Raw genomic sequence first — 12,500 nt, forward strand, 5'->3', positions numbered from 1 at the left:
TTGTAGCTTAATCAGAACATTCTTAGAACATATTTTTGTTAGCTGGGGCTTTAATGTTTTAAAGGGGTGGTTGATTATGATTTGACTTTTCTAACTTTAGTTAGTGTGTAATGTTGCTGTTTGATCATAAACAACATCTGCAAAGTTACGACGCTCAAAGTTCAGAGCAAAGGGAGAGATTTGCTTTTACAGAAATGGCTTTTTAAGGACTACAACAAACGGCTGGTAGAGACTACACCACATTCCTCCCGGGTTAGTGACATCACCAACCCTAGAATTTACATAAACCCCGCCCCCAGAACACGATTTATAGATTATCAAGACAGAATATGCTAATCAATGACTAGAAGATAACTCCACATCAGCTTCATAAATTCATCAACTAACAATTCAGAAATGTCCTGTTGCTTCTACATGTTGTCACTTCTTCTTGAGTCTCTCCATCATTGTCTGACTCCGGTTTGAACATAAAAGGCTAAAAGTTTTAGAAATGTTCAGTGTGTGTCTGTGTGAGTACAAGCTCTTGAAGCTCCGCCCCCTGTGCCGGGAGCAGCAGCTCATTTGCATTTAAAGGGACACACACAAAACGGTGCGTTTTTGCTCACCCTCAAAAAGTGACAATTTTAACATGCTATATAAAAATATCTGTGGGGTATTTTGAGCTAAAACTTCACACACACACTCTGGGGACATCAGAGACTTATTTTACATCTTGTGAAAAGGACATTCCCTTAAAATTCATCTTTGATCACCAAAAAATATTCTTCATGCCTTAAAATAGCTTGACTGCAACTTTACACCCTTGCCTCATTTAGGATACGTATATAGTATACACACTTATTACACAGCATTTCGCCACATTAATAATTATGGAGATCAGAGATACTGATTTTTGTTTTTAAATCGCACCTGTTTGTATCTCATAATCCAACAGTGTACAAAACAATACTCACAAAATGGCGGCAGCGTTTGTATGAAACGAGAGAGCGAGTCCACGATATGAAACGAGTCCATGATACTGGATGGCATAATTAAATAACTGTACACAAATACTGGATGGCTCGATTGACCAATCAGAATCAAGTATTCCACAGAGCCGTGTAATAATAACTAATAACCACATGTTATCAAGCACTGGGGATTTAACCATTTTAACCGTCCGCAGCGTTTTGTGAATTATAATCAATTAATATTCATTAATTAGATGGATTTGTCTGCACTGACACTATCGTATGAGAACAAAACTTAACTTGTCTTCAGCTTTACTGCTGAAATTGAACTTGTTTCATAATTGATACATTTTTACAGTTATTTTACTGTTTATTTTTGTGCAGCTGCTTTGAAACAGTGTATTGTGTAGAGCGCTGTAGAGATAAAGCTGTCTCGTCTTTATGATTTTTCTATTACCTTCACTAATTACTTTCACAGTTGGCGTCTTAAAATGTATTGCTGGATTTTTTAAAGATAAATTTCTTTTATGGATGATTTTTAGTTATTTTGAAGGACATAAAGCATGTTTGTTTACATGCACAAACTGTTTCATTACATAAACAACCTTTTGATAGATTTCTCTGACAATTACCAACCTTTCACCATCATTAAAACAAAACTACAAGCTGTTTTTGAGTCAGATCTGTATCACTTTTTATGCATAATTAATGAGTAATGTGTCACTTTAGTGGCATTGCACAGGTTGTAATTTTTACATTAAATGTGCAAAAGTTCTAAATTGATTTATCTTTGTTTTAAGGCTGTGAAACAATTAATCGCAATTAATCGCATCCAAAATAAAAGTTTGTGTTTACATAATATACGTGTGTGTACTGTGTATAATTATTTTGTGTATATAAATACACACATATGCATGTATATATTCAAGAAATATTTGCATGTATAGATATTTATACATAATTTATATTATATATAAATATAAATATTTTATATATAAATACATTTTTTTTCTTAAATATATACATGTGTGTGTGTGTGTGTGTGTGTGTGTGTGTGTGTGTGTGTGTGTTATATATATACAAAATAATTATACACAGTACACACACGTATATTATGTAAACACAAACTTTTATTTTGGATGCGATTAAATAGTTTAATATAGGACTGACACTAAAACTTTTTTGTTTTTCCTCACACAGTAATTTTTATTTTGGGTGAACTATACACAACACAATACATATTGTATTTTTGTATTGCGATATATTGTGACAGTGCTAGTGCACACATTAATCTCCAGCTCTTATGTTTGGCAGGTCCTCCTCCTCCGTACAGTTATGATTATGAGATGTATCCTCCTGATCTCCGGCCGCCTCCATACACACCGACTCCACCCAGAGCACACACACACACACACTCTCCACCTCCACCCTATCCAGGAGACAGCCGGAAATGAGCCTGTTTTCTGCTGAGGATGACGAGGATGAGGATGATGATGATAGTTGCACAGAATCCCTGCACAACACAAGACCAGCGCTCTGGGAATGAATCGGAGGATTTGCGAAGATGCTTCTCATGTGGGGATTTGAATATTTTTTTATTGATGCCATGGATATTTATGGTCTTACAAATCTAACGAACACTAATAAAAGTTATTTCGAGCAGCGTGAGACCAGGACAGGCCTACAAACTGTTCAAAATCAGTGTTATTTTTATTCATGACAAATGAAAAGGCTGTTAATATGGGAATAAACTTCATATGTATAATATATGTATTATATTCTCATACCTACAAAGTGTGTCTCGATTAATCCGCTGAGGAAATAAGAGGATTGTGGATGCAGAAAAATGTGTTTGTTCGTATGCATAGAAATGTGAAAGGACTAATAGGGCAACTTTTATGTATTTTTAGTTATTACCGTAATTACGAGATTCCAACTCGTAATTCCAATTTGTAATCTGGGAATTTTCTGAGAGTTCCGATTGTTATCACGTGACAGCAGGATATTATGAAAACACAATAGTTAACGGTTCTCAGAAAACTACCGATTGTGTCCAAACAGCAAAGCTTTAACGCGCTTTTTAGGTCAGTGTTCACCTTTTCATAATAAAACCGAAGCCTGCATGCTTTTTTTTTTTTTGGCAAAAAGGATCCTTGCATGTGTGCAGGTATTTCTATCGCACAATTTGTTATCATCATGTTTAATGAATTGCGGCCCTAAAAAGCTATTTTCTTCACACAGTCAATGAACTACACTTAAATACAAATATATTTCATTTAGAAACCCTCTGAACGTCCACACGGGGGCAGCAAATAACTGAAGTCTCGTGCGCATAATTCAATTCTCCACCTGTAATATACCGATACAAGACATTTAATGCCTTTATTTACTTTTTACAAATGCAAAATGAAATGCATGTATTTTTTTGTTATTACTATAATATATTTTATTACTAAGCTAAAAAAATAAACCGATTGTTTTAAAAATTAAAATAGCCTAACAAAGTAACAAAAATTGACTGAAAAACAAATCTCAAGAGTAAGAATTTTTAATCGCTATATTAATATATTTCATTACTCATAAAATGTATGTTTCAGGCAAGCAGCAACCAAACAAGCTTAAATAAACAACAATACAGTATTTATGTAAAATATAAAAATACAAATAATTATAATATAAAATATATTTAACTTTAAAAGAAAAATATTTATAAAATAAGGTAAAATAAAGGTTTTAGATGGAAGAGTAGTCTAAGATTTTATTTTAATGTTAGTTTGCAGTGTTTTCAGGCATTCCCTGCCCCCCTCCCACACATTCATCCCGCGTCGCGTCACATGACGCGTTGTTCTTCTGACTCGCCTTCATCGCAGGCGCATCGCATTCTTCTGGGAGTCGACACGAAACACACACCGACATTTTACAGCAAACGGATATATTTACTCGATAAAGCCCAGCACTGTTTGTTGGAAGCACAGAGGAGAGGAGCAGAATGGGGTGTCGAGAGGTTTTCATATTCCTGATGGTCGCGACATCGACGCTCGCCGAGGTAAGACATCGACAAAAGATCGGATAGCGACGCGGAACGCTGATCAATGTGACCATCAATGTAACAAGTCGATTCAATGTAACGATCACAGCAACGCTAGATAAACAAGAACGACTACGATTCATCAAAAAACAGCGGCGACTGCACATTTCGTTCGCAAACATCGCGACGATTGTTATTTATGCGTTCAGAACGAGGTTAAATAGGCTTAAACAATCATTTATTTATTTTTTGAGTCAAATTATATTTTGTTTGCTCGGTTGGTGTGGAATTTTTCCGGTTACATTGGAAATATTTCTCGCGATAAAATCGCTACATACGCGGAATGTATCGTGCGATGTTTTATATCCAGAGGGAGAAATACGCTACTGTGTAACAGATCCACTAAATATTAATACGAAAACTGTCAAGCTGAAGGTGAAACCCTCAGATCATTCATGCTCGATCTGCTGCGGTCGCGTTATTATCTTTATGAACATAATTTGACATCATATTTAGTGTTTTAGACATTCATTGCTGATTTATATCGACTCTGTTTGGATGTAGATCCAGATAGTTAATGGAGGAATGCGTTCAGTGGCCTGTTGGGTCGGGATTAAACAACAGGGATCATGATGGGATCAAACACGAATCCTCTAGGAATCAAATGAGATGCTATTGGATAATCTGGAACTGAATGTCAGGATCACGTTTGGATTGATTTCAATCAACCGTGTTGTTGTTGGTGGGCGCGTGTACAGAACATTATTTTCATAAGTCCCTGTAGTCAATCATTTTATCCCTCAAAACTCATCTTTGATCACTAAAATGATATTTCAATGTACCTTGAATGTAACTCGACACCCTCGCCTCATTTAGCAGGCTATATACGCGGTTCTATGAATATGCAAATGAGCCCCGCCTCCACTCACTCACTCAGCTCAGAGATCCACTGGTTGACGATCACACGTTGATCTGATTGGTTACAAGGTAGTTTGTGACGTCAGAAACACCAGCGATTTCAAAGCGTGTGTTTGAGACTGTCTTTGGTTCACTGCAGTTTTAAGGAGGAAATACTCAGCAATGCTGTCGACTTATGAATTTACACATGCTTTGTCTTAAAGCAGATTAAAAACACCACATAGACACATAAACAACATTAAACGCTGGATTTTTAACACGTGACTCGTTAAAAATGTATCTACTAGTCTTGCTGGTTTAAGGTGGTCAAGCTGGTCTCCCAGTCTAGCCAGCTAAAGAAGTGGTCAAAACCACTCTGAAACCAGTAAACCAGTTTAGGCTGGTTGTATCTGCTCAAGATGGCAGCGTCTGAACTCCACTGGATGAAACTGCGGCAACATGCTTCGAGGAACGCGCTATTTTTAAACGCTAACGACCGGTTTAAGTTTATTTTTACTGTAAGAAACCATTGTTTTTGCGCGTGTCAAAGCCTGTAATCTCCCACACCACAGTCTCTCCACTCTATTCTCAGCACATTTACAGACTTTTGAAGGATATTATAACAAGCTACTGTGGTAATACCATAGCTTTTGGACATATACCATGGTGTTCTTGGAGTACTACTACGTCAATACCATCATATATTGTGTACATGTATCAATACCCTGATTCCATCCATCACAGTTCTTTTTAAATGCATTGTGAGTGTAATGATGAAGATCTGTTTACCAGTTATAGATGTAAACAACATTAGCTGGATGTGATGATGTTATTTCTGAGGTCAATAATTGTGAGATGTTGATCCGCTCTAAACTGCATTATATTAGAGTTTCATTGCTTTCATATTTGGTGGTTTGTGGTTTTGTTGGTCTTGCTACTAAAAGGTCTGGAAAAATGGATGTTTGACCGATGCTTCGCATTCATGGACAAATGTTGAAACACACAGACTGTGATGAGGACATGGTGAACCAGGACTGGGCGATATACCTAAAAAATATGTTTTTCTCCTTGTTGATGATATTTAATAAGCATCTCAATGCTTATGTATTTATCTGAAATGACTAAAGTAAAGAAGAACCATCATTTGTTTCAACCATTAATGCCAAGAAGTAAATCTACTTCTCAATCAAGGTATACAATATTTCATTAAATGAATCCAAAGAGTATTTAAACAGTGCTTTTGCATTTATATGCACCAGTATGACTGTATTTATCATACACAGTCGAACCAAAAATGATTCAGATATTATACCAGATATAATTGATATTGTGATCAGGACACTATAGTTCATTTCTGTAAGTGAGGAGAGCAGAATACAGTAAACTGTGACATATTACACCCAATAACTCTTCATACAGAGACTAAAATGGGAGCAGAAATGATTGGGACACTTTGAGCTGATCATGTTTTGCTGAAGTGTGTTTTCTTTAATTGCTAATGCTCTTTTTACACACAGACTGAACACAATGAAGCATTGCTTGGTGATTGGTTGAGCTAAACTGGTATTATCTAATTGTGTAGTTAAATTTAACAGCTGACAGATATTCAACATAATTCATGTGTGAGACAGTCTAACAGAAGGACGGACAAAACCAGTCAAATATCATCTGTGATAACGTGAGAAATATTGAAGGTGTCTAAAATATTTCTTTGATTTGTTTGAATGTTTTTGAGTGATGGTTACGGAAGGGCCAAATAAAAAGCACATTAATATCATTGGATTCATATCATGTTGTTAGCAAAACCATCACAAATACTGTAATACAAGTCAAGTCTCCTTCATTTATACAGCGCTTTAACAATATATAGAGTTTCAGAGCAGCTTTACAGTGATAACAGTAACAGAGAGTGTTTAGGCTCTACAGCAGCTCTAGAATAAAGTTATTGTCCAGATAAAGTTAGGGCCGAGTTGTTGATGAAAGTGTCTTTGTTTTCATCTGTGCCTCGGTTGAAACGCCATATTGCGTGTTCTCTGTTGTTGCTCCGATTAGCCGCTTTATCCAGAACTATAGACCTGTGCTGGGCACGTGACACACACACGTATGGCCGGCATTCAGAGCGGCTTTGAGATGAGCACTGGGGTTTACACACTGAATGCGCGGCTTTGTTGGCGGTAACATGACGTGTCAGCAGGTGAACGGCGAACAGCAGCTTCTTGAATAATCAGCATGAGTTTGTGCAAAACCTGCTGTGTTTCTGAGCCGATATATACAACTAAACAACAATATCTCACTGTTTTTAATCGCATCCCAAATAAAAGTGTGTGTTTACTTAATATGTGTGTGTTATATGTATAATTATTTTGTGTATATATAAATACACACATATGCATATATATATTTAAGAAATTTTTGCATGTATATATATTTATACTAGGGCTGTGAAACGATTAATTGCATCCAAAATAAAAGTTTGTTTACATAATATATGTGTGTGTACTGTGCATAATTATTTTGTATATAAATATACATGCATGCATATATTTAAGAAATAGTTTCTTATATATACTGTATGTATGTATATATATATATATATATATATATATATATATATATATATATATATATATATATATATATATATATATAAAATTGTATTATAAATAAATATAAATATTATATATAAACATATATACAAATTTTTCTTAAATTTTGTGTATTTATATATACAAAATAATTATACACAGTACACACACTTTTATTTTGGATGCGATTAATCGTTTCACAGCCCTAATTTATACATAATTTATATTATATAAAAATACAAATATTTTACATAACACATTTTTCTTAAATATATTCATGCATGTGTGTGTATTTATGTATACAAAATAATTATACACAGTACACACACACACATATTAAGTAAACAATTAATTTAAACTTAATTAACTTAAACAATTACAATAAACGTTTATTTTGGATTTGATTGATCATTGCACAGCCCTAAAGCAACAATATCTCTCTGTTTTTTATTTGACTTTTGACTGCGCATTAGTCAATGCTTCTATGTCTTATCTTAATTTTGCGAAAAACACTGCAAAATATAATTTTTTGAAGTCGTGAATAAAGAATATCGGAGTACGTTTTACAAGAAAATACTTGCAAAATTTCTCATTTAATTCAGTGTGTTACTTGCCGATTCTTTGTGATTGTTTGTGTAATTTACTAGCAATTTTTGTGGGAAAAAATGGTTTGATTTCAGCGAATCGGTTCCTTTGAAGTGTGTTTCAATCCTCCAGTAATGATGCTTTGATTCATGAGATGTGTGTGCGCTGTTAGTCGGACTGGGCTGATTTTAAAATCCACAGGAAGCATATATATATATATATATATATATATATATATATATAACGACCCTCCGCGGGGCTGTTTCCATGGCGACAGATGCATTGGGGCATATATATAGATGCCCCCCCCCCGGGGGTCGTTTATAATGAGAGCGCTGCGAATTACACATCCATGTCATATGACAGATGCTTCTAGTTGTTAGATTTGACCTCTGACCTTCTCAGCCACGAACAGGGAAGCGTGATTAGCAGCGTCCCGCATGGCCTCGTCCCACAGGAGGATTGATGATGCCGTAACGCGTGTGTGTTGCATGTCATTGCATGAGAAACGAATATTACAAAAACGTGCGCTTGCTGTAAAACTGCTTTGAATGGATTTGTATTGTGAAAAGCTCTTGCTGTGTGAAACAGATGCAGTTATTAGTGTTATATATCGCTTATTCTGATTCAGACCACAGATGCACATTATCGTGTTAAAGATAAGCATGTTAAATAAATAATTCAAATAAATAATTAATTCATACCACACTCCCAGCTTACAGGTAGTTTTCTCTCAAAGTTATGAACAAACATTCTTTCAGGAACGTTAATAGAACGTTTGTTCAATGTTATCTGGTCTGTAAAAGAGCACAAATACATATTTTCTCCTGTCATGTTTTTGTAACATTTTTTAAATGTATCTAGATTTACTTGTTCAGAAAACATTCAAAAGTAACATTCCTGAAATGTTTGAAGAATTATAAAATGTAATGTTCCCTTCACAACCCACGTAAAGTTGATAACTCCACGAATAACTGCAATTGCAGATTTCGAACAGAGATGGCGACAGAGGAAAAACTACGCACTGCAGCTTTAACGTTTAATGATCGCGTTATAATTTACATGTGCGTCAGCAATCGCTCGTTTCTGCTGCTGCTTCACCTGTGTTTCGATCAGGAGATTCTGTACTCTTTCAATAGATGTGTAACAGCGCCACCTACCGTATAACAATGAAAAAACCCGGAAAAACGATATTTTTGAATATTTGTGAAATGATTCCTGGAGATTAGATTATTTTGCTCATATTGTTTCCGTGTTTGTGTATCAAATCAAGACTTATCTTTTCAACAGGACTGTTTTCTGTTTTCAGTTCTAATGCATAGAATGCAATAGGAATGCACAATATATCGAAATATTGCAAATGTATAAATCGCAATATGCATATCTCAACGGCTTGCACAAAAGAGATCATGAACAAAAGACGAAGAGAAAATCACTCGCTGCTCTCGGCTGAATAACTTTTGTAGCTTTAATAAGAATCAGTATATACTGTATATTTAATTCATACAGTAAAAACTAAGCAGTGTTTTATTTTTACATTTGATCATTCAGTGTCTGTTGTTTAATAACCCTAAAGTAGGATAACCTGAACCCCACTGATGTTAAAATAACACTTCTTATATACAGTAAAACACTGAAGTTCACTTCCAGAAGCTGTAGGGATGTTTTCTCGTCACAAAAAGAATGTGAAACACGTGTGTGTAGGTTATATAATTTTAAATATATTAAATATAATATAATATTTTAAATATATAGATAATTCAGTTTATTTCACACATTAAGCATTATCGCATATCGCATTATTTAATGAGTCATCGCATATCGCATTTTTCTTGAATATCGTGCTGCTAGAATGCAGTGATGGTTGTGAAGGAGTGCAGATGTGGGATAAACAGTGTTTCCTGGTCTCGTGTGTTTCTCCTGCGCTATATTTAGTGTTCCTCAGGAGAGAGAGGGGCGAGGCACATATTCCTGTCTCTCTCTCTCTCTCTCTCTCTCTCTCTCTCTCTCTCTCTCTCTCTCTCTCTCTCTCTCTCTCTCTCTCTCTCTCTCTCTCTCTCTCTCTCTCTCTCTCTCTCTCTCTCTCTCTCTCTCTCTCTCTCTCTCTCGTTCGCCCGCACACTCTCAGCCTTTTCTCTGAACTCATGTGATGTTTCATTGTGCCGAGACACAAGCGCGCCGCCATCTTTAGAAATCTGTGTTTGAACTTCAGGTTTTGCGGTCGCTCTGTATATTTCTATGGCATCGCTGTCAATGAGTTATTAGCTTGTGAAGTGGATTTGCTTATTGTAGAGTTAACAATAGTTATCATGAGCATTATAATGTTTGAACAAATGTCTAGGAAGATTTTAAAATATGGAAATACACTCCACAAGACTGAACACGATAACGAGCCTCCACTGGTTTCCGATGCGTCTGATAAGGGGCGGAGCTACAGAAGCTCTATAGAATCAGCATGGAGTTGTGTTGTAAATAGAGTTGGATCTGTGGTGATGTCGAGCGGTACCGTGAGAATCAGATTTCCTGACATTGGTTTCAGTAGTGCAGGGTGTGTGTGAATTTATTAGATTATTTGTAAGAAAAAAACAAAAAAAACAATGCATTTCATACACTAAAACTTTACATTTATCTTCCAAACTATATAAAAGTTGATTAAAAGTGCCCCTATAATGCTATTTTAAAGGTTCATAATGTTGTTTTTGGCCTCCAGCAATAGATTTACGTGCATCCAAGATCAAAATCACTTTAATTCCCTCATAATCTGCACTGCAGCGTCAGCTCTTTTCTCTCAGTGTCTGAAACGCTTCCATCAAGGATTCAGTCTCTCTAAGCCCCGCCTCTCTGAGAGCTGCTCTGCTGTGATTGGTCAGAAAGCAAACGCTCATTATCATATCTGAATCTCAGCTCTTGATCACAGTCTCTCTAAGCTCCGCCTCTGAGAGCTGCTCTGCTGTGATTGGTCAGAAAGCAAATGCTCATTATCATATCTGAATCTCAGCTCTTGATCACAGTCCCTCTAAGTCCCGCCTCTCTGAGAGCTGCTCTGCTGTGATTGGTCAAAGCAAACGCTCATTATCATATCTGAATCTCAGCTCTTGATCAGTCTCTCTAAGCTCCGCCTCTCTGAGAGCTGCTCTGCTGTGATTGGTCAGAAAGCAAACGCTCATTATCATATCTGAATCTCAGCTCTTGATCACAGTCCCTCTAAGTCCCGCCTCTCTGAGAGCTGCTCTGCTGTGATTGGTCAAAGCAAATGCTCATTATCATATCTGAATCTCAGCTCTTGATCAGTCTCTCTAAGCCCCGCCTCTCTGAGAGCTGCTCTGCTGTGATTGGTCAGAAAGCAAACGCTCATTATCATATCTGAATCTCAGCTCTTGATCACAGTCTCTCTAAGCTCCACCTCTCTGAGAGCTGCTCTGCTGTGATTGGTCAGAAAGCAAATGCTCATTATCATATCTGAATCTCAGCTCTTGATCACAGTCCCTCTAAGTCCCGCCTCTCTGAGAGCTGCTCTGCTCTGATTGGTCAAAGCAAACGCTCATTATCATATCTGAATCTCAGCTCTTGATCACAGTCTCTCTAAGCTCCACCTCTCTGAGAGCTGCTCTGCTGTGATTGGTCAGAAAGCAAACGCTCATTATCATATCTGAATCTCAGCTCTTGATCACAGTCCCTCTAAGTCCCGCCTCTCTGAGAGCTGCTCTGCTCTGATTGGTCAAAGCAAACGCTCATTATCATATCTGAATCTCAGCTCTTGATCACAGTTTCTCTAAGCCCCGCCTCTCTGAGAGCTGCTCTGCTGTGATTGGTCAGAAAGCAAACACTCATTATCATATCTGAATCTCAGCTCTTGATCACAGTCTCTCTAAGCCCCGCCTCTCTGAGAGCTGCTCTGCTGTGATTGGTCAGAAAGCAAACACTCATTATCATATCTGAATCTCAGCTCTTGATCACAGTTTCTCTAAGCCCCGCCTCTCTGAGAGCTGCTCTGCTGTGATTGGTCAAAGCAACCGCTCATTATCATATCTGAATCTCAGCTCTTGATCACAGTTTTTCTAAGCCCCGCCTCTCTGAGAGCTGCTCTGCTGTGATTGGTCAGAAAGCAAACACTCATTATCATATCTGAATCTCAGCTCTTGATCACAGTCTCTCTAAGCTCCGCCTCTCTGAGAGCTGCTCTGCTGTGATTGGTTAGAAAGCAAACACTCATTATCATATCTGAATCTCAGCTCTTGATCACAGTCTCTCTAAGCCCCGCCTCTCTGAGAGCTGCTCTGCTGTGATTGGTCAGAAAGCAAACGCTCATTATCATATCTGAATCAGCTCTTGATCACAGTGATGCGAACAGTAACGATGGCGTGGGTTTTACCGTATCAATCTCAGAAAACAGCGTCTTCTCGACACGAACAACACGAACCAAACTCTTCCAGTCTCAGATACACTACAGTGTTT

The 12,500-nt window shown here is 36.9% G+C and overlaps 2 protein-coding genes across 2 annotated transcripts in view; both read left to right on the forward strand.

Annotated features, from left to right (window-relative positions):
• Positions 1 to 3,092, forward strand: part of cyyr1 (cysteine/tyrosine-rich 1) — an 8,854-nt gene extending 5,762 nt beyond the window's left edge. Inside the window, exon 4 of the mRNA XM_081361862.1 lies at positions 2,265 to 3,092. Coding sequence (XP_081217988.1) covers positions 2,265 to 2,404 — 140 coding nt within the window. The 3' untranslated portion in view covers positions 2,405 to 3,092. The remainder of the gene's footprint in view (positions 1 to 2,264) is intronic.
• Positions 3,093 to 3,794: 702 nt separating this feature from the next.
• The window catches only part of appa (amyloid beta (A4) precursor protein a), a 49,562-nt gene continuing 40,856 nt past the window's right edge, over positions 3,795 to 12,500 (forward strand). Inside the window, exon 1 of the mRNA XM_081361852.1 lies at positions 3,795 to 3,996. Coding sequence (XP_081217978.1) covers positions 3,940 to 3,996 — 57 coding nt within the window. The 5' untranslated portion in view covers positions 3,795 to 3,939. The remainder of the gene's footprint in view (positions 3,997 to 12,500) is intronic.

This window comes from Scardinius erythrophthalmus (genome assembly GCF_964197995.2).
Source record: "Scardinius erythrophthalmus genome assembly, chromosome: 3".
NCBI classification, from domain to species: Eukaryota; Metazoa; Chordata; class Actinopteri; order Cypriniformes; family Leuciscidae; genus Scardinius; species Scardinius erythrophthalmus.